General features: G+C 38.3%; 1 protein-coding gene across 3 annotated transcripts in view; it reads right to left on the reverse strand.

Annotated features, from left to right (window-relative positions):
* Window positions 1–2,294: 2,294 nt before the first annotated feature.
* The window catches only part of ptp4a2b (protein tyrosine phosphatase 4A2b), a 28,943-nt gene continuing 11,753 nt past the window's right edge, over window positions 2,295–19,484 (reverse strand). The window contains exons 2-7 of one of the 3 annotated variants that reach the window (XM_038279182.1): window positions 8,453–8,761; window positions 8,035–8,143; window positions 7,861–7,953; window positions 7,532–7,662; window positions 4,401–4,475; window positions 2,295–2,899 (exon numbers count right to left, since the gene is read on the reverse strand). In XM_038279182.1, the coding sequence (XP_038135110.1) occupies window positions 2,791–2,899; window positions 4,401–4,475; window positions 7,532–7,662; window positions 7,861–7,953; window positions 8,035–8,143; window positions 8,453–8,457 (522 nt within the window). In that variant the 5' untranslated portion in view covers window positions 8,458–8,761 and the 3' untranslated portion in view covers window positions 2,295–2,790. Of the gene's footprint in view, window positions 2,900–4,400; window positions 4,476–7,531; window positions 7,663–7,860; window positions 8,144–8,452; window positions 8,762–17,414; window positions 17,472–19,484 lie in introns of all 3 variants that reach the window. The other 2 variants (XM_038279181.1, XM_038279179.1) reach the window with 2 other exon arrangements.

Below are 19,484 nucleotides of genomic sequence, written 5' to 3' on the forward strand. Positions count from 1 at the left end.
GCCTTTGCTCAGGCTTAAATAAACTCAAAAGTTCATAGTGTATTTCAAGCACTTGGGTCTCAGGTTTTATCCATCTTGGCATGCAATACATTTGCTCTTCACCCATCCTTCCCTCCGTTCACAACTCCACTAGAGTACTATTGATTGCTCGGCTCCATTACTTTGTTTACTCATATCTAACCTCTAGTCCAATATCTTTTTATGTTAAATAGAAAATGTTCTCGAGGCTAAACTTTTGGCAGAATAGAAATCATAAAGCCAGAAAGTAATGAACTAGCTTAGATCAAATCAAGAACGTGTTAAAATGGCCCAGTCAAAGCGCAGACCTCAACCCAGTAGAGAATTTATGAATGTCTAAAACTAATGAACATGGATGGAAGCCATAAATCCAATTTGTCCGAGCTTGTGCCGTTTTGACAAACACATACACACCCAAACACATTGTGGTCACCACATGAAAAAGAAGCATGAATACTTGTGAGGTGTAGGAACTGGAAGTACCTGTTACTTTAAAACAAAAATGTTAATTCTCATAAAATCCTGTCTGTAGCTGCCTTAGGCAAATAAACTTAAAGACTCTTGATTCACTTGGCATATTGAAGACTGTAGAGGGAGGAACACACAATGTTGATATCCAGAAGAAAAAAAAGGCCACCCTTATGTCACAGTAACAGGTTTGAAGCTTTGATCTTTATCTTTTACAGCATGACTCAGGATGAGAGCATGCTGACTCAGACTACAATACAAAGATCTTTTTAGCTCTTTGTGACGCCCACACATGGAAAACATGACGCCCATTGGGAAAAATACACTTTCATCCAACTGTGAAAAGGTTTTCTGTTGACATATTTACCTCTATAATCTTATCTTCCGGTATTTAGAAACACACCTCAGCTACAAATCAAGTGCATCAAGGTGGAAGATTTTGACTTCTAGAAGGTCACAGAGAACAAGACAAACTCCCTCCTGAACTCTTGTACTACCAGTTCTCCGCCTGTTATGCTGTAACTTAAATCTGTAACTCAACAAAGCGGTTAAACTTCAATGAGAGCGATGAGTAACAAAGGGAATGCAAATCTTGCCTCACTTGGCACAGATTTCCTAGAGACTGCCATTCATCCTTTTCAAAGCAGGCTCCAGTGATGCATTTCCATTTCTTCAATATTGTTGGAGGCACAGAGGATTACCGATGCACCAACCGTGCCCTTTCAGACAAAAATAAGCAATTGTCACTTCAACTGACAGATTAACATTAATAACTTAATTGTGGATAATAGAAACACACGTCTAACATTTTTGAAATCAAAAAGATTTGGGCATTGTTCTTTAAACCTCCGAATGCCATTACCCAATTTAACCAGCAGAGGGAGGGCTTTGATCCAGCTCCTGCATTGAATGAAGTCGTGACCTAGTGAGGCTTTTAGTGAGTCATTTCTCAGTACCACGGTGTCCTGCGCCTTCCACGCCTTCCACGTGGTGGTGAGTCACCCTCCACTGGGGAAAGAACATGTAGGACAGCCTCTGACTGACATACCTGATGAGCAAATACCATCTAAGAAATGCTAGCCATGAAGACAATTTTAAAAATGCTGCCACAAAGGAACAGGCTCTCAGTCTCATACCAAGTTTTTAAATTACCTTTTGATATGTGGTTGAATGGAAGGCCATTCCTCAATAGGAAAAGAAAAGACATAACTCACAAGAATGCTTTTCATTTCAATTTATTTATCTTTAAAGAACCAATACGAATCGGGGGATGTTTTCGAAATGGGTACAATAATAAAAAAAAAACTGACCATTTTCCATTCTCCACCACGTGTGTCAGACCATACTCTGGGCTCTGGGTATGTGAGCTGAAATCTGCATATTCGTTTGGGAAATCCTTTAGCGCCATCCCCTGATTTGGTAAAGTGAATGACAGCTGGAGGAGTACCAACTGAAGCAGCTCTTACTTCCCCTCTGAAATGTCTGCAAGTGTGTGTTTGATGTTCAGCAGGTTCTGATGGGCGTATTTGAGGTGGACTGATTATTGCACTCCAACAAGACTTAGAAGGGGAAAAAAAAATAAACACATAAAAGTTGAAAGACAAAGTGTCCTTGCCCCTGCCAAACTCAACACTGCCACACTTCTCTTGCGAATAAATATGATATATTCAGCCTCTGTGAATCTCTTAACTGAAATTGACTTGAAGCACGTGAAGAGCCAAAAACTAAAAAAAAAAAAAAAAACATTACTGCATTTTCAGGTGAACCTTTTGAGTTTTGTGCAAAAACAAAAACACAATCACAATGTGTTCAAAGTTTAAAAATGTTTTTTTAAAGGCCTAATAACAATTAAAGGAAATAAAAACAGAATCAAACATTTCATTAGCATGTATGTGTGGAAAAGAAAATAAAGATTCACATGATGGAAGGTAATATCCCATGATTACAACTTGAGTTTAAAAGAAAAAGAAAGTACAGGATGGACTTGAGAGGAAAAAAAAAAAAAAAAAAAAAAAAAAAAACCAGATGAAATTCTGGCCCGTGGTTTGGTTGAGCTGTAGAACCGGGAGGCGGGCCCCATCTGTGTGCTTTGACCTTCCATTCATTGGTTCGGCTGGTGGATTTCCCCAGATCTAAATTCATTTTGTTTGATCGTTCGATTTCTCTCAGATCAATTAACCATGACTCAGTGTTTACAAATCATCACAACAATTACTGATAGCACTCATTTTTTTATGTTAAAAATCTTCTTTGTTGGAAGATTCCAAACTATGTGCATTACAAGCAGATGCACAGACGGGCAGCCTACTGCACGCAGCAGTTGTGGCCGTTCTCTTTGAACCGCAGACGCATTTTGGGTCTGTATTTCTCGAGGTAAAGAAGCTGTTTGGAGTTGAAGGCTCCACGTCTCTTCCTACCAAAAAAACAACAAAACAGGAAGGTTTAGATTGTAATCCAGAAAGTAACACATTCAAAGCTCTGAAGACAATGATTACCTTTTTAAAAGTAATCCACTTTGCTTATTGATTATTTCTGACTGGCAAGGAAAACAGCAAAACAAACTGTCTACAAATTATTAACTCAGTCAGCACAGGTATAACCATGTGAAATTTAATTTCTTTTCAACCACACACTAGTTTAAAAGGACAGCTTTAACATTTTGGAGAAAGTGTTTTCTTTTTAATAAATTTAATATCTTTTAATATCTAATCTACAGCACACACTGCATCTTTAAAACTTATTTTTGACTTGGCTGAACCTGACGGCTAAAGCTTGAATGAGAATAAACCCAAGAAAACTGGTTCAGCCTTAAAAAATATCAAAATACCGATCGAAATACAGATCTATAAACTACTATCAAATGTAAACATGGTTTTCGCTAGAGAAGTCTTTAAAAAGACACGAAAAAGCTGAACATCAGGAAATTATATGAAGCTGTGAGCTCCAAAAGAAGGTCCTGTGTGAAACCAATTGAAAAAGCATTAATCTTTACAGGGTTTCTAACAATTATTCAATGTGATCTTCCAAATTATTTTTTTTTCATTTCACGTCTGGTATGTTTGTCAAGGGGTTTCCCACCTGAGTTACCCAATTTACAGCCTACAGGCTTCATACCAGCTTTTGACATCAGGTTTTTAGGAGCGTCTCAGATACACAGAAGAGCTATAGCATGAGAGGAAAGTTTTGGTTTTATACCAGAATGATTCAATTATTTCCAAGAAAGACTAACAACTTTGTGTGTAATCCCTTTAAAAGGCGTTTTGCTTTCCTCTGTTTCTGGGTTTGTAATTTTAGCGTAGCACCAAAAACTGCTCAAAAAAAAACACACCGAACAAAAACACTGACTGATGAATCTTAAAGCTAAACTGGTTTATTTCAAATAGAGAAAATCCAGTCAAGTCAAAGACATTTTAGGAATTTCAATTCAAAGCATTGAAAAAAATGTATCTAAGAACCTCCAGCTTTAACCGTTAAGCTTTTAAGTTTCTGTTACTTTGACCAGAAATGCCTGAAATATTTTGTGTCAAACTGTTTCATGTGGGACGTTCATTGGACGCACACCGCCTCCAGCCTAAATTTCCTGTCTAAATAATTATTGGTTTCTTCTTGTAATGTTCAGTCAGTGACTGGAAAACATTTAGAAAATTGTTTTAATGTAAACCTCTATAAGGCGTTTGGGACTGTAGTTGTTTAAAATCAGTGGAAGTCAGTTTTGTTCCCTACAACTGTGGGACAATCTATTAGCTTTAGCCACCGCCTTCAGGGAAGCTGGATGGTCACTGTATTAACAATCAAATACTCTCATCCTTTATAGGTAAACTGCATATAATCTATCAACATAACATAAGTTTTGTGGGGGGAAGAAAAAAAAAAAAAAAAAGTGTCTTAAGCTCACAGGTACGACAGGTACTTACTGCCTTATGAACTGCACGGCATCTTCATACTTCATTCCTCCCTCAATGAGAGCTAAGGCCACCAAGACTGGAGCTCTGAAAGGTAAAAGGAATCCAACATACTGGTTAAAGCAAGAATAGTGAGAACAGGAGATGAAATACCAAGGCTGCAGGGCTCCTTAGCAATAATAAGGGGGTGAAGGTAAATCTGGGAAACAGGCCTGGGAAATCTACAGGGGTGTTGGAGTTCACAGGTGCCCTGCTGAGGTGCTGTACTCATGCTCTGTGATAAGTTACAGTGAAACGGACTCCTCCTTTGTCACCAGAGGGAACACAGAATGAGTAAAAGTAAATAAATACAGCAGCTCCCTGGACCACTTAACAGATCAGTTATCAGCGCTAACAGAGCTACTTTTCTAGCTCAAAAACTTTAAAGAGAAGCAGTGCTGGAGAAATAAGTGTGGTAAAGAGTGTTAGGTGAGACGATATGACTACAGACGAACCAAGAAGAGCTCAGTAAGGAAACTTTAGCAAGAAAAAGAAAAGAAAAACTGGTGAATTCAGAAATGACCAGTCTAAACTATACTTGGAAAAACCTCTGGAATGTCACAGCAAGGCAAGAAACCCCCTAAGGGTGGGCCTCTACTTTGTCAGAGAAGACACTTTCACACAAGTTTCCTCACATCATCTGCTCCTGCCTGCATCGTTTTCACACTCGTGTTATTCAGTACAACTTTACTGTAGTTCTCCGTCACCCTGAGGTGTGATTACAACGGGCCATAACTTCACATTACGCTTGCAGCCTCCTTCATGACACGACTATCGTATAAACATTTAATTGCATTAATTTGTAGTGAGAGAAGAGAAGTACGTGTTGTAACCAAGGATTATCTAATCGGTTGACTTTATTTACTAAGCAGAGGGAACAGTAGGGAGAAAACGGTTCGAGTTACGAGCTGAAACTGTGCAGGGACAAAACAATCAGCTCAATGTGTGTCATGTCTGGCAAGGGTGAAGCAGGTGGTGAAGGGGTGAACATGAAGCAGGAGGACGGCACGATGAAAAGGAGATCAGGGTAAAATGGACTTCTCAGATTCTTTACCATTCTGTTTCCTGCAACAGAGTGCATGAACTCTGTAACCTTATTAACCCATTTAGGCCGGGAAAGCATTACCGCATTTCTACCATTCAAGCCGGGGGTGCTGTTGCGTCATTCTACCATTGACGCCGGGAGAGCATATAAGTCAAGCAAGAAGAAAGAAGTTTTTTTCAAGCAAACATGGAGGAGTTTGACAGAGAAGAGTTGTCGGAAGGCAGTGATTTTGAGGAGTGTGTCGGCTTTGATGACGGTATAGATGAAATGATGACTTTGAACGCGCTGAACCAATCGAACTACCACCGCAATGCACGGAGTGTTTTCAACCGCACACCTGGAGTGAAAGTTGATTTGCCTGCAGACGCCACACCGCTGCAGGCATTTGGGCATATTTTTAATGAAGAACTTTGGATGCATCTAGTTACCGAGACGAATAGGTACAGTGACCAAACAAACCAAACTCCAACAAGAGCAAAGATGGCAAAGTGGTCACCCGTGACTGTGACGGAGATGAAGACATTTATTGGGCTGTGTATGTAAACCTCTCTTCAGGACGCAGTTCCCCCAAAATATGTCCCGGGACAGATTTGTGGCCATCTGGAGGTAGGTTGTATGCAATTTATAACACAGACATATGCATTATTATGCATAATAATACTGTTAATAAGTAATCATCAGATAGTTATTTATGTAATGTTTGTTCTTTATTTTGAAAACGTTTTATATTGCACATTCTCAATGAAGACATGATCACATATGGAAAAAATAAAAGGTTGAATTTTTTTTTTTTGATTACTGCTTTTCACATTTTTTTTTTTGGAAGAATTTCAAAGATAAAATATATTTTGAGTTCTATCTGCTACAGAAGCTGAGATATCAATAATTAAGGCGTTGACACAGTTGCTGAATTTACAGAAAAACTTCAGGTTTTAGGGGTATTTTTTAAAATCGGCCATAGGTTTTTAAGGTGTTTTTTCCAGGCGTTTTAGGCCTAAATGGGTTAAAGTGGAGTCACTCTGTTACAGGGGATGGAGATGAGCCCCGACTGACCAGAGCAGTCGATACTAAACAGAAATGCTTTTTAATGCTTTTCTTTCTGAATATAAAACTTGAGGGAAATTAAAACAGACAGAACTTTGACTCAAATTTAAACTGCGCCATAAACTAAAACATTTGTTTTGTTGTGATTTGACATGTTGTGAGGGAACCTTTGAAAGAACAGGACTTGTATTTATTTACATAAAAATGCGAAGAGCAGCATAAACATTTGTATCCTGCCCACCTTACTGTGATGACCCTAAAGAAGATACTGTGAAATCAGTTGCTTCTTAAATAAAAAACTAATTTTGGGCTGGGTGATTAATTAAATTTTCAGTTTATGGCTATTAAATTCATGATTGATGATTCAATTTCATGATGTTTTAATTTTCAGAGTTACAGCAGTTCATCACTTTGTTCTTAAATATTTACTTATAACTATTAAACTGGCTAATTGATTGCTGCTACTAGCTGATAATATTTAGTGTGTTATATTTTCATTGTTTGTAGTGAAACATGATTACCTTACAAGCATGTTTAACAGCTTGAATTTTAAATCAAGGTCAGCTCCAGGTGGGGTGATTCAAATCCAAGCTATTTTTCTAAAGCAATATATGATGATTGTCATTTAGTATTATGAAATTTAAATGACATAACAAAATCTATGAATTGGATCTGGTAGCAGAGCCCAATCCAAGACCCAACAGGAAATCTGAGATAAGATGTAGAGACCGATGTTCACAGATCCACATTCAGATAAACAAAGCTGATTTAAATATTGGTAAAAACTGAAGCCATACTGTTCTAAAAAGTTGGTTTACAAATTAATGTCTCAGAGACATGAATGGAGACCTACAAATGCCACACTTCAGATTTTCATTTGTAAAATCCTTCTCCCAAAATGCTTCATTTAACACCAAGTCTATTGTTTGATGAGTGCGATTTTGGTACATGATTAAAAACAATAAGTGCAAGGAGAGGTACTTTAGTTTTGGAATCAAAAGTGAAACGTGCATACCTGCCCAGCCCTGCCACACAGTGTACAGCGACGCAGCAGCCAGGTTGCTCTCGAAACTTTGTGTTAAGCAGCTTGAGCCAGTCGTCTACGATCTGCGTGGGAGGAGGGGCGCCATCGTCAAATGGCCAGTCCTGGATTCAAGATGTGGAAATTAATCAATATGAACCACAGTGGAAGACAGAGGGGTGAACAATACAGACGAATGCTAATACAGGTAGTGATGTTACTTTTGCAATCACTTGTATGGCTGTGAAACATTAATGTAACAGTTTAAAGCTGGACAAGTCGGAAATTAACCCTTAAAGCCACTAGTTACTAGAGATGCTTACCACGACTTGTATGCCCTCTTTTTCCACTGGAGCCTTATCATAGGTGGCATCACAAACTCTCACCAAAGTGTTGACCTCAAACTTTTTCAGTTCCTGGAAGAAATTGAATAATGACTTCATGTCAGAGGGCCTTAAAGCAGATGTGAACACATTAGATAACAGATAATGCTTCACCTCGGTAAACTTGTTGAGTGTAGCATTGGTGGGATTGTGCGTGATAAGGAACCTCATGGCCTCATGTTTAATCTCGACTGCAGCAGGGCGGTTCATGTTGGCGAGACGGCTTTAAAAAAACAATTACAATACAATACTCTTATAAAACAAAAAAAAGCAACTTTTGGCTCAGATGTACAGACTGCTAGGAGGTGTATGTGATCAGGGGAGGGTAAAATAAATAAAAAGGACAAGATGTGAAGTACAATGGTCAGGAGAACAAATCTTCACTGCAGGATGATTCACATAGAAAAGAGCAACAAAAAGAAAACTAGTCCACAGTATTCTGGGATGTGGAAAAAACGTAAAATAAAACAAAAACAATGTGGGAAAAAAAAAAAAAAGATGAGACTATCCAGAAGTCATCCAATGAGTTTACCCCATTCAGGAGAGCTGTTTGTGATTGGCTGTTCAAGGAGAAAGTTGAAAGCAAATATTTTTCGTATTGGTTGGGACAGGGCAGGGAAGGCAGGCCAAGGACTACGCAGTATCCCAGAGGGGAGGGGGGGCGGCAGCCTTTTGGAAGAGTCAGCAGTTCCTAATGTGCTGGCAGTCAGGGGGGTTTCTGGGTAGCGTAGTCCCTCGGGGGTCGGCCGATTCACTTCTCCGCAGAGGTGAGGTGCTGTGCCTGGCAGAATTCTCCGGTCACACACGCCATATAGGTACGGCTGAAGTCAACACAGAAAGCCTGGGAAGAGAGGAAAAGATGGGATTTCATTTATAACAATATATGACAGATCTTTAGATTAATAGAAAAAGTGTATATTTCTCACAGAACGGACATAAAATCATCCTGCACCAGACGTTGCAAAATAAAGCTGAAAAAATATTTCGTCATGCATGTCTTCAAAACCAATTTAGAGACTAGTCTCCATCATGAAAATCTAAAAATAATCTACCCAAGTTTACTAAACATAAGTGTTTACACAACCAGATTCAGGAAGAAAATCTCTCACCCGCTATGCCTATCGTATGACCATAACTAATAGAGAATTAACCCATTCAAATATCATGAAGGCATTTCCTCAAGCATCAGATTATCCTTTAATTTCTGATGGAAGTAAAGGGGCGACAGTGTAGGAGGAGGGGATGTAGGAGTTTGCCCTGAAATCGAAGGATTGACCGTTCAAGCCCCGGCTCCATCTTTCAGTGTCGTTGTGTATTTGGGCAAGACACTTTACCTGCATTGTCTACTGATGGTGGTCAGAGGGCCCGGTGGTGCCAGTGTCTGTCAGTGAGCTCAGGGCAGCAGTGTAGCTTGCCACCATCAGTGTGTGAGTGAATGGGTGAATGACTGAATGCAATGTTAAGCACTTTGGTTAAGTCTCCTGACTTGAAAAAGCGCTATACAAGTACAGGCCATTTACCATTTAAAGAGTTGTTGTACTTCTCTGTTGAGTGTGCTTCTCATAGCTAAACCCAGTGAACAGCAACTGGTCCTCCGAGTGCTTAGGGCAACATCAACTTACTTAAATTAAAAGAAATCCATGGACTGAAACAATTTTTTTCCATTATCCAAGGTGTTTAATGACTGGGACAATATTGTTATTGGGCGGGGCTGGACAATAATTCAATTAGAAGTGTGGCTAACGACCGTTTTGCTAATCAATTAATCTGTCAATTATTTTTACAACGGACAGCAACATTTCTTTAAAGAACAGTTTTTACAGAATTTAAAAGAGAACTCAAAATTTTCCTCTTGAGGAGTTCTTGGTAAAGCATAATGACAGACCAAGAAATCTTTTTTTTTTTTTTTTTTTATTATCTTAAATGCAAAATGTTTATATATTTTTTTTTTTACAATTTTGATATAATTACTTTTCTAAGTGGGTTGCTCTCTCAGCTAAGGTAATGTTTTAGAGTCTTAATAATCCAGTTAACAATTAATCGATTACTAAATTAGCTGATGATTATTTCAATAATCAATATATATTTTATTCAATAACAGTGATGAATGCTATGAATAATTGGTACGCTTTTCAATTTTCCCCGTGCCACGGTTAAAAATAAAAGAAAACAGAGGGAAGGATTTATTTTGTGTTAGTAAACATTAAAAGTGTGCAACAAACCAGACTTTTGCACAGAGGAAATAAGCGATCAACTTCTTCATTTTAAATGACTTATTACAGTATTTTGTGAAAATTGCTACAACATTTTTTGGATTTAAATGAAAGCTTATATTCAAGAGATTGCTTGTTTTCTCAAGAGTTCAAGGAAACTACTGCATTTCATATTAAAGTGTATGGTAAAAGAAATGATACCCCCTTTACGCCTGTAAAACTGAGACACTTGCTGCTGATGGACAACCATATTTCACTGCATACTCAACGTTTCACCATCCAATCAGAAAAATGTGTTGTTGAAATTTAATAGGGTTGCACGATATAATCGGCCCCCTATCGGTATCGGCCTTAAAACTGAATATCGGACATCGGCCACCCCACCGATATTTAACCCGATATTTGATCGGCTTCTGAGTTTCTAAAGTCTAAAAAAAAAAAAAATAGATACTACTTCTTCTTCCTCAAAAACTTTTTTTACAGGACTTAAAAACTTCTAAAGATGAGGGAAAAATATTGATACATTAAAATATCACAATATATTCATATGCTGATATATTGCCATTCAAAAACACCATATCAATCTCTTTTACTAATGAAATATTGCTATATGTCATCGTTATGCTACGAAATCCCCCGAAAATTCACGAAATTTTGCCATATTTTTATGTGTTGATATATTGACGCGGTATCGATCTATTTTACTAACAAAATCTCACAAGAATTTGCAAAATATCACGAGAGTTTGCAACAGAACGATGAAATTTCACGAGATTTTGAAAGTAAAATAGATCGATACCGCGTTTTTAAAAATCATTTTGATATCAGTATATGAAAATATATTTGAGTATATTATTTTTCAAAGTGTCAGAAATGGATAACAAAACTGCTATTTTCAATGACTACTTATTTTTGTCCAGCTTTAACATCGGTATCGATATCGGCTACATGAGTTTTAAAATATCGGCATATCGGATATAGGCCAAAATCCCAATATCGTGCACCCCTAAAATTTAATATTGAAAAACTGAAGGTGAAAGATCAATAAATTGTGCATAAGCCATCATTTCCTAGTATACTCAAACCCTTAATATTGTCAGATTAATTCAGTGATTACCAAGTTATATTCAAGCATAAAGCAAAATTCTACATCATCTCTACACAATAAAAAAAATGCACTTTAAGAGCAAATTTGTAGATCTTTAATGTAAACCAGATGATTAAGAAATTTTAATAAAGGGACAAACAGTTAACCAACTACAGTGCAGACAGAATGATTGTTTGAAGATCATTAAATACCAGCATTTCTCCTTTGTCTAAACATGGAATGAAACTTTTCCTCTCCTTGTGTCAAAGGCAATCCATTGATCCAATTACTCAACCTCCATAACCTGATGTTTTACCAACAAGAGAAGAAAAAAATTGTGCCTGGAACCAAAACATCCTGTGTTCTAGTTTAATAGCAATAAGCTCTTTAAGATTTAATAAACAAGCTACTCTGAATTTAAGTGATCCTTCTGCCACTGGGAATTATTAAACAGCTTAAGAAGTGATCACTACTCCACAGGAGACTTTTGAATTTGTAAAATTACAACACCTTTGGATTATGACACCACCTGCCACACAAATGGAAACTAATAATATGCACAGCAGGGCTCCAGTAAAGAACAGGTAATGTCTGGAACTAGCCGGGGAGTCGTGAGTCAAACCACTGCCAAGTCCTGAACACTTAAAAGCCAGCTGCCGCAAACTGGCTGAAACCGTCTTAGACGGAGGTGTGAGGGGAGGGAGGGGGCTGGCTATCAGAACTATGTACACACACACGAATGGGTGGTATAAAGCGCAGACTTTAGCACTGCATCGCAGGCTATAGTCACAAGGTAAGGATTAAAGGGTCGGCAAAGATTCAATAATCTTCACTGCTTCAGTCTCACGCTCTTTTTTTAAAACTTTAAAAATAAAGGTTTTGAGTCACTGCTGAACATTCACTAAAAGAGAAAAGGTCCACAGTGAAAGAAACCAAAGCAACTTTCTCATCTCTCTCCAACTCCTCCAATCTAGCCTGCTGTTGCTTATCCTCAGTCAGCAACTAACCACAGAGTCAAAGGGATGACTTCACCCACTCCTGATTCTAAAACTCTGTTCTTCTCTCCTTCTTCTGTACTTGGCAGTGGCTACAAGGAAACTGAAAAAATAGCCATGATTCTCCCCCCTTTCCTTTTATTCTGTGACAACAGAGATCTGCCGTGACGTCTGTAATTACCACCCTCAAGCTGCCAGAGAGAACAGGAAGATTGCATGCAGACAGTGGAAGAATGAGGACTTTAAGGATTTAATGAACTTCTGACTCTCCAGAAACAACAGTTTTAAAAGGGGAGGCTAGTTGGTGGATTTCATGGTTGAAACACTATAAGCAGACAAGACGAGGATTCCCCCAGTGTGACAGGATATATACCCAAAAGATATAAACAAATTTATTAAGCAGATGCTAAAAAACAAAATGCTACTGACACCATTTGAGTTTCATGCATGGATATAAATGTAAAAAAGAAGAGCAGACTTGTGGCCTCGTGGTTAAAGCCGGGAATCTGTATTGAAATGCCTCATTAAGAATGAATAGGGTTAAGCATATGTGCTTCCCTTTTAAAATCGCTACCCTCGCAACATGCTAATAAGCAACAATTCTGGTAACAGTTTATGCAACTTGCTCAAAATAAAAATAAAATAAAAACTATAGTCATGGTCATTGTATGTTTATATATAAATATGAGCAAATGATAAAGAAAAACACAGTTCTAGTCAGATGACATGTCTTTATTTGCCTCCAAAAAAGCACCGTTGGGACAAGTTTGTCCTAAATTTAAGGCACTTTAAATTTATTTATTTTTTTTAAAAGAGGAAGTAAACATTGGCAACATCAGACCAGCCCAGCTGCTTGCCGGGCTGTCATCACAACACTGTCAGGAAGGCATGCAAATGATGCTTGTAATTTGCAAACTGGTTCTGCGGTGATGAACCAAGTAAATAGAAGAACAAAATGCACTCGCCGTTTGTAGAACAAAAAAAAAGAAAACAGTTTAACCACACAGGAAACAAGCAACATTGCATAAATTAACATTGAGAGCTGCTAAGTGAAGATGAGCTAACAATGTCCGGTCGATGTTAATGAAGGGTTGAGGTATTTTATGTTTACCGAGTCCTGGAGTATTTGATTTATAAGCCTATCCACTTTTTACAAGCCATTGTTCTTCTCAAATATTCCAATGTTATATTTTTCTTTGTTTTACTAAACCTGAGTTTATTTCCTGGTTACTACAAGAAATGAAATGCATAAAGGCTCCCATTTTGTGCATGCATATTATTTATATTTTCAATATATCTCTCTCTTGTGTAAAAATCCTTCGTCATCTTTACCGTTGACAGGCTGCAGCCATGTCCCGAATTCCTCGTTTTCCAGTCACTTTTGTTGGAATTTGCATTTTCCCATTCCCTTGCCATTTCTTAGCCTTGAGCTTCTTTTCCGAACATACCGCTTTCAACCATAAGCAGTTCCACGCAAAAATGTGGAACATGTTATATCTATTTTTTAAATAAAGCATTTTAAATGCCACGATAATCACATTTAATGAATTTTAATGCCTTGATTAAAAAAAATATATATAATTTAATGACTTTTATTGACCCACGGAAACCTTGTAATAGTGTGAATAAAATAAAAAAAAATAGCTGAATATTCCCTGAAATCTCTTCTAGCTTTGAAGGAAAAGGGAACAATATGTGGGTGAGCAGGGAGTAGAAGTACTACCTGATAAGAACCACCATATCTGAGAACAGTGAGGGACATGCAAACCAAAACATTTGATTAAAAGAGAATAATAGGAATCAGGGCATGAGTATTCACACCTGCCAACTCATTGGTACAGAAGGCTTTAGTTACAGGGAAAAGTATAGAATGCAAACGTATCTGAATAAAGGCCTTAACACATCGTTTGCATAGGGCTTTTTAATCTCCCTTTTTTTTTTCTCATGTCACACTGACTGCGTATAGAGGCTCTGACTTGGCAGGGTGGGCAGATCTGCACGGTATCTTTTACATTTTGTCTCTGTGCGCCACAAATGAAAACAATTTCCCACATTTATCTTGGATTATGAGAAGTTATATAAAATAAAAATAAAGCGCAGCCAAAAAGCAAAGCCCCACTTAACGAGCCTGCAGCGTCTCAAACTAGAACAGATAGAGACTGTTCATATGCCGATATTAAAAGATGAAAAGTATGTCTAAAGACAAGAAAAACAGCAATAAATGCTGCTTAGTCCAACTAAAATAGACCTCGGGTTGATCTCAGTAGAAGCTACGCAAGTTCCTCGCATAAAATCGTATCGGGTGTGATCCTCACCATTGACACTCAATGCGCGCTAAACGCCACAACTTGGACACGATATTCTGCCAGATTGGACGCAAAATCGGACCTGGTGTGTTCCTGCCTTAAAAAGTAGCACCACAGAACCAAGTTTTATCCTTCCTCATAATCAAAATGTAGTTAAAATGGTGATGCCAGATTAAAGAGCCTGTAGAAAGTTAGCAGCTGATTTAATTCAAAGCCTTTTAGTTAGCTAAACACTTTTGCACAACATGATTGCATAACTAACACAGATAATGACTTTCTGTTGACACCCAATGGCAGTCAGCTGGTCAATCACAATATACAAAAAAGTAAGTAATGTAAACAGAATCCGGCTACAGTACAGGTGCTGGTCATAAAATTAGAATATCATGAAAAAGTAGATTGATTTCAGTAATTCCATTTAAAAAGTGAAACTTGTATATTATATTCATACATTACATACAAACTCATATATTTCAGATGTTTATTTTGTTTAATTTTGATGATTACAAATGACAACAAATGAAAATCTCAAATTCATCATATCAAAAAATTAGAATATTACTGAAGACCAATAAAAACAAAGGATTTATAGAAATGTTGGCCAACTGAAAAGTATGAACATGAAAAGTATGAGCATGTACAGCACTCAGTATTTAGTTGGGCCTCCTTTGGCCTGTATTACTGCAGCAATGCGGCGTGGCATGGAGTCGATCAGTCTGTGGCACTGCTCAGGTGTTATGATAGCCCAGGTTGCTCTAATAGTGGCTTTTAGCTCTTCTGAATTGTTGGGTCTGGTGTATTGCATCTTCTTCTTCACAATACCCCATAGATTTTCTATGGGGTTAAGGTCAGGAGAGTTTGCTGGCCAATTAAGAACAGGGATACCATGGTCCTTCAACCAGGTACTGGTAGCTTTGGCACTGTGTGCAGGTGCCAAGTCCTGTTGGAAAATGAAATCTGCATCTCCAAAAAGTTGGTCAGCTGCAGGAAGCATGAAGTGCTCTAAAACTTCCTGGTATGTGGCTGCGTTGACCCTGGACCTCAGAAAACACAATGGACCAACACCAGCAGATGACATGGCACCCCAAACCATCACTGACTGTGGAAACTTTACACTGGACTTCAAGCAACGTGGATGAAGTGCCTCTCTTCTTTTCCTCCAGACTCTGGGACCTTGATTTCCAAAGGTAATGCAAAATTTACTTTCATCAGAGAACATGACTTTGGACCACTCACCAGCAGTCCAGTCCTGTTTCTCTTTAGCCCAGGCAAGACGCTTCTGACGCTGTCTGTGGTTCAAGAGTGGCTTGACACAAGGAATGCGACAGCAGAAACCCATGTCTTTCATACGTCTGTGTGTGATGGTTCTTGAAGCACTCACTTCAGCTGCAGTCCACTCTTTGTGAATCTCCCCCACATTTTTGAATGGGTTTTGTTTCACAATCCTCTCCAGGGTGCGGTTATCTCTCTTGCTTGTACACTTTTTTCGACCACATCTTTTCCTTCCCTTCGCCTCTCTATTAATGTGCTTGGACACTGAGCTCTGTGAACAGCCAGCCTCTTTATCGATGACCTTTTGTGTCTTGCCCTCCTTGTGCAAGGTGTCGATGGTCGTCTTTTGGACAACTGTCAAGTCAGCAGTCTTCCCCATGATTGTGTAGCCTATAGAACTAGACTGAAAGACCATTTAAAGGCTTTTGCAGGTGGTTTGAGTTAATTAGCTGATTAGAGTGTGGCACCAGGGGCCATCAATTTTGAACCTTTTCACAATATTCAAATTTTCTGATATGATGAATTTGAGATTTTCATTTGTTGTCATTTGTAATCATCAAAATTAAACAAAATAAACATCTGAAATATATGAGTTTGTATGTAATGTATGAATATAATATACAAGTTTCACTTTTTAAATGGAATTACTGAAATCAATCTACTTTTTCATGATATTCTAATTTTATGACCAGCACCTGTATTACATTTGCTACACAGGAGACGGGGTGTTGTGCTAAAATTAGAATGCACAAACACCCACACCCCCCATATGAGGTTAAATATCTGGGCACACAGCAACTAGTATGAAATGAAGGCAAAACAGACATTTGGCAAACAGGAATTTGTGAGGCCATCTTTTCACTCCTTGTGAAAGAGGCTATATGAATCTGGTTTGGTGGTTTGAGGTTGTGCGTCTCCTCAGTGATGTTGTGTCTAGAGCCAGACTGGGCACGACCAGATTATACTGCCTTGAAGCGGCTGGAGGCCTAACTTTGTGTCTGATCCTGGTTCATTAGCGGGAGGAGGGGGGTGACATGTGTCACAAAAGTGACATTTGGTGGCTGACCTAAATTTGAAGGCAGCAGGACGTCTTCCGTCTCCAATTAGGCGTTATTTAGAGCTTTTATGAAAGCAGGCATCAATATCAATTTGAAACTAAATTAAGGAAAGAACAGGGAGGCAGTTTGAACAACCTTTGCAAACAACATCTGTAGGGATAAAAGTGGAACAAAGTGTCACTCTGGTCCCTGTGACCTCTCTCCAAGTCTTAAATAAAAGATAAAAGATAAATGATGTACCTGGAAATGTCAAACAGGTCAAGCAAGTGCAGTTACAGGAAGAAAGCTGGTAAATCAGTGACATTTAAGAAAGCTTCTAAAAGAGGACATAACAATTGGTTTGCAGTACTAAACAAGACATAACAGGGAGTGAAAGCAAAGACGTCAGGATCGCATCTGTCCGACATTACAGCTGGTCCTTACTACGATGACTTCGCTGATAGAATGGATCAGCAGCTTTTTACCTCCGACTGGAGGGACCTCAATTTGCAAATCTCTCAAAACTAGTTTTCTTTTCCATTTCCCAGCTGTTCCAACATGGGTTTGATTGCACTTGAACTCACCTGAACCCTTGAGTGAGGACAACAATTCAGGAAGGCAGTTCATCCTTTAAGGGTGCTCTGAAACAAAGTTTTGATAGGCATCTTTGAGACTCTATAGGAAAATAAATGGATTGTTGAGTTTAAAGGAGGGTTGTGCAATTTCAAATGGATAAAAAGGCATGCGGTTTTTAACTTTTCTATTATCAGCAAGAAACCTTTTTTAGCCCTAACGGAAGCAAGTTTAGGCAACTCACAGCCTATTTCTCTCCTTTCACGGCCATGAAAGGAGAGAAAGGCTGAAAGTTTACAGAAATACAAGTCAGAACATTTAAATTCATATAAATGCAATCATAGACAAATTTAGATCCCATGCTATTTTTAAATATAATTCAGTCAAATGTTTTTCTTTATACAATTCCAATTGCTGAAAAGTAAAGTCCAAAAAGATAGAAAGAGCTTCAAAGGTAGAAATAGAAAATAAGGCTTAGAAAGTATCCTCTAAGGGGGCCCTCCAGAAGTGAGTGGCCATCTTCCACAATGAGGCATCTTTTTGATCAAGGTAAACCAATCTTTAAAACTTCTAAAAAGTTTCCGTCCTTTAAAACAAGGCCTCCAAATAGGAGACTAAAGAAACCTTTTCCTTTGCAGTTTGGAGCATAGATGACAGCACTAACCCACTTTTCACCATGTTTTTCGTTCTCAAGACAGAATGGCTTGAAAACTAAATGAGCTCTGTCCAATACAGTTATGATTTTAAGAGTATAGTCAGCAGGCTGAGGCTAGAGGATCCGTCTGCTCTGTCGTCTCACTATGAGAGCAGATAGCTGAGCTAACTAACCAGCTAGTATAAGCTTCTTAGTTTCTGTCTTTTTTTGTGATAAGCATAGCAAAAAGAATGTGCTATGTGATGACAGTTCGTACCTACAAATCTGTGTTATTTTCAACAGGTTTATTACTGACCTTAACACCTCTATAATCAAACTATTCTCAAATGAAAATGAAACCTTAGAGTGAAACGCAGGTGGTTATGGAAAAGAAAAATGTAAATAAAATCGCAATAAGGGAAATCTTTACAACGAAAAAATGAAAAAAAAAAAACACAGCTAGCTGCATGGATGGATGACAGCTAGTCCTTGGGAAAGACATCAAGAACAAATAGGTCGTCCTTAATTCAAAAGAGCCATCACCAAAGTTACACCAAAAGTCAGGGGGAGAAAGAGATGTAGCAACATAACTTTAAAATTGCACACAAAAAAGCCTACTTGTTTTTCCGAAGAACATGGAATGAATAGAGAAGTCAAAGAAGACCATATGCAACTACATCCAGCAAATGGCAAACACTAAGTTATGTACACAAACCCTCCCCCTGTCATCTAACATGCTTGGAAGCAAACAAAGTCAAACACAAAAAACAAGAAGGCAAAGAAAGTAGTACAATAAGCAACTCAAGTTAAGCCTCTCTCCTCCTTTTATAGCTTCACATGTTTATCTAGTGCAACAAGCACAACACTCAAATCCCCAGACATGCCTGGGCAAGCAGACATTGAAAGATTGAGGCGTATATGCAAAATTCAGCTCTGGCGATCTCAGACTGTTGTTGAGCCTCTCACGACCTGCCCTCTCCAGGGGATTTGAAAACAGCAGGCTCGGCAGAAAGTGATACGTCAAGGCAGTGGATGCTGCATTACTTCATGTTTTGTTGACGGAATTCTGCCACATTTCCAAGAACGGATGTGGGAATCACTGGTACATGTCCTTTCAGCATGTTTCCAAGAACACGATCTCGGTTCGGCTTAATGGTAATTAAAGGAGGGAAAGAAAACGCTCCTTTTTGTTGTATAGAAGAATTGGGCGTACTTCAAAAACTTTACACAAGTGTCTCCTAAATGTTTCCTAGAAAATTGTTTCCTACCAGCCAGAGGCATGTCCACAGTCTGATCCAAGACTCTTCAACATCTTACCAGACTTCAATATATAAACTAGGATTACCATTATGTAGGATTTTAATTTTTTTTTTTTATAAAATATGTTATGTATAAAGATGAATTTGACTTAAGAGATAAGTTTATCGCTAAAATTGCAAGTCAAGTG

This window comes from Cyprinodon tularosa, unplaced genomic scaffold (assembly GCF_016077235.1).
Source record: "Cyprinodon tularosa strain WSP-4 unplaced genomic scaffold, ASM1607723v1 ctg149, whole genome shotgun sequence".
Classification (NCBI taxonomy): Eukaryota; Metazoa; Chordata; class Actinopteri; order Cyprinodontiformes; family Cyprinodontidae; genus Cyprinodon; species Cyprinodon tularosa.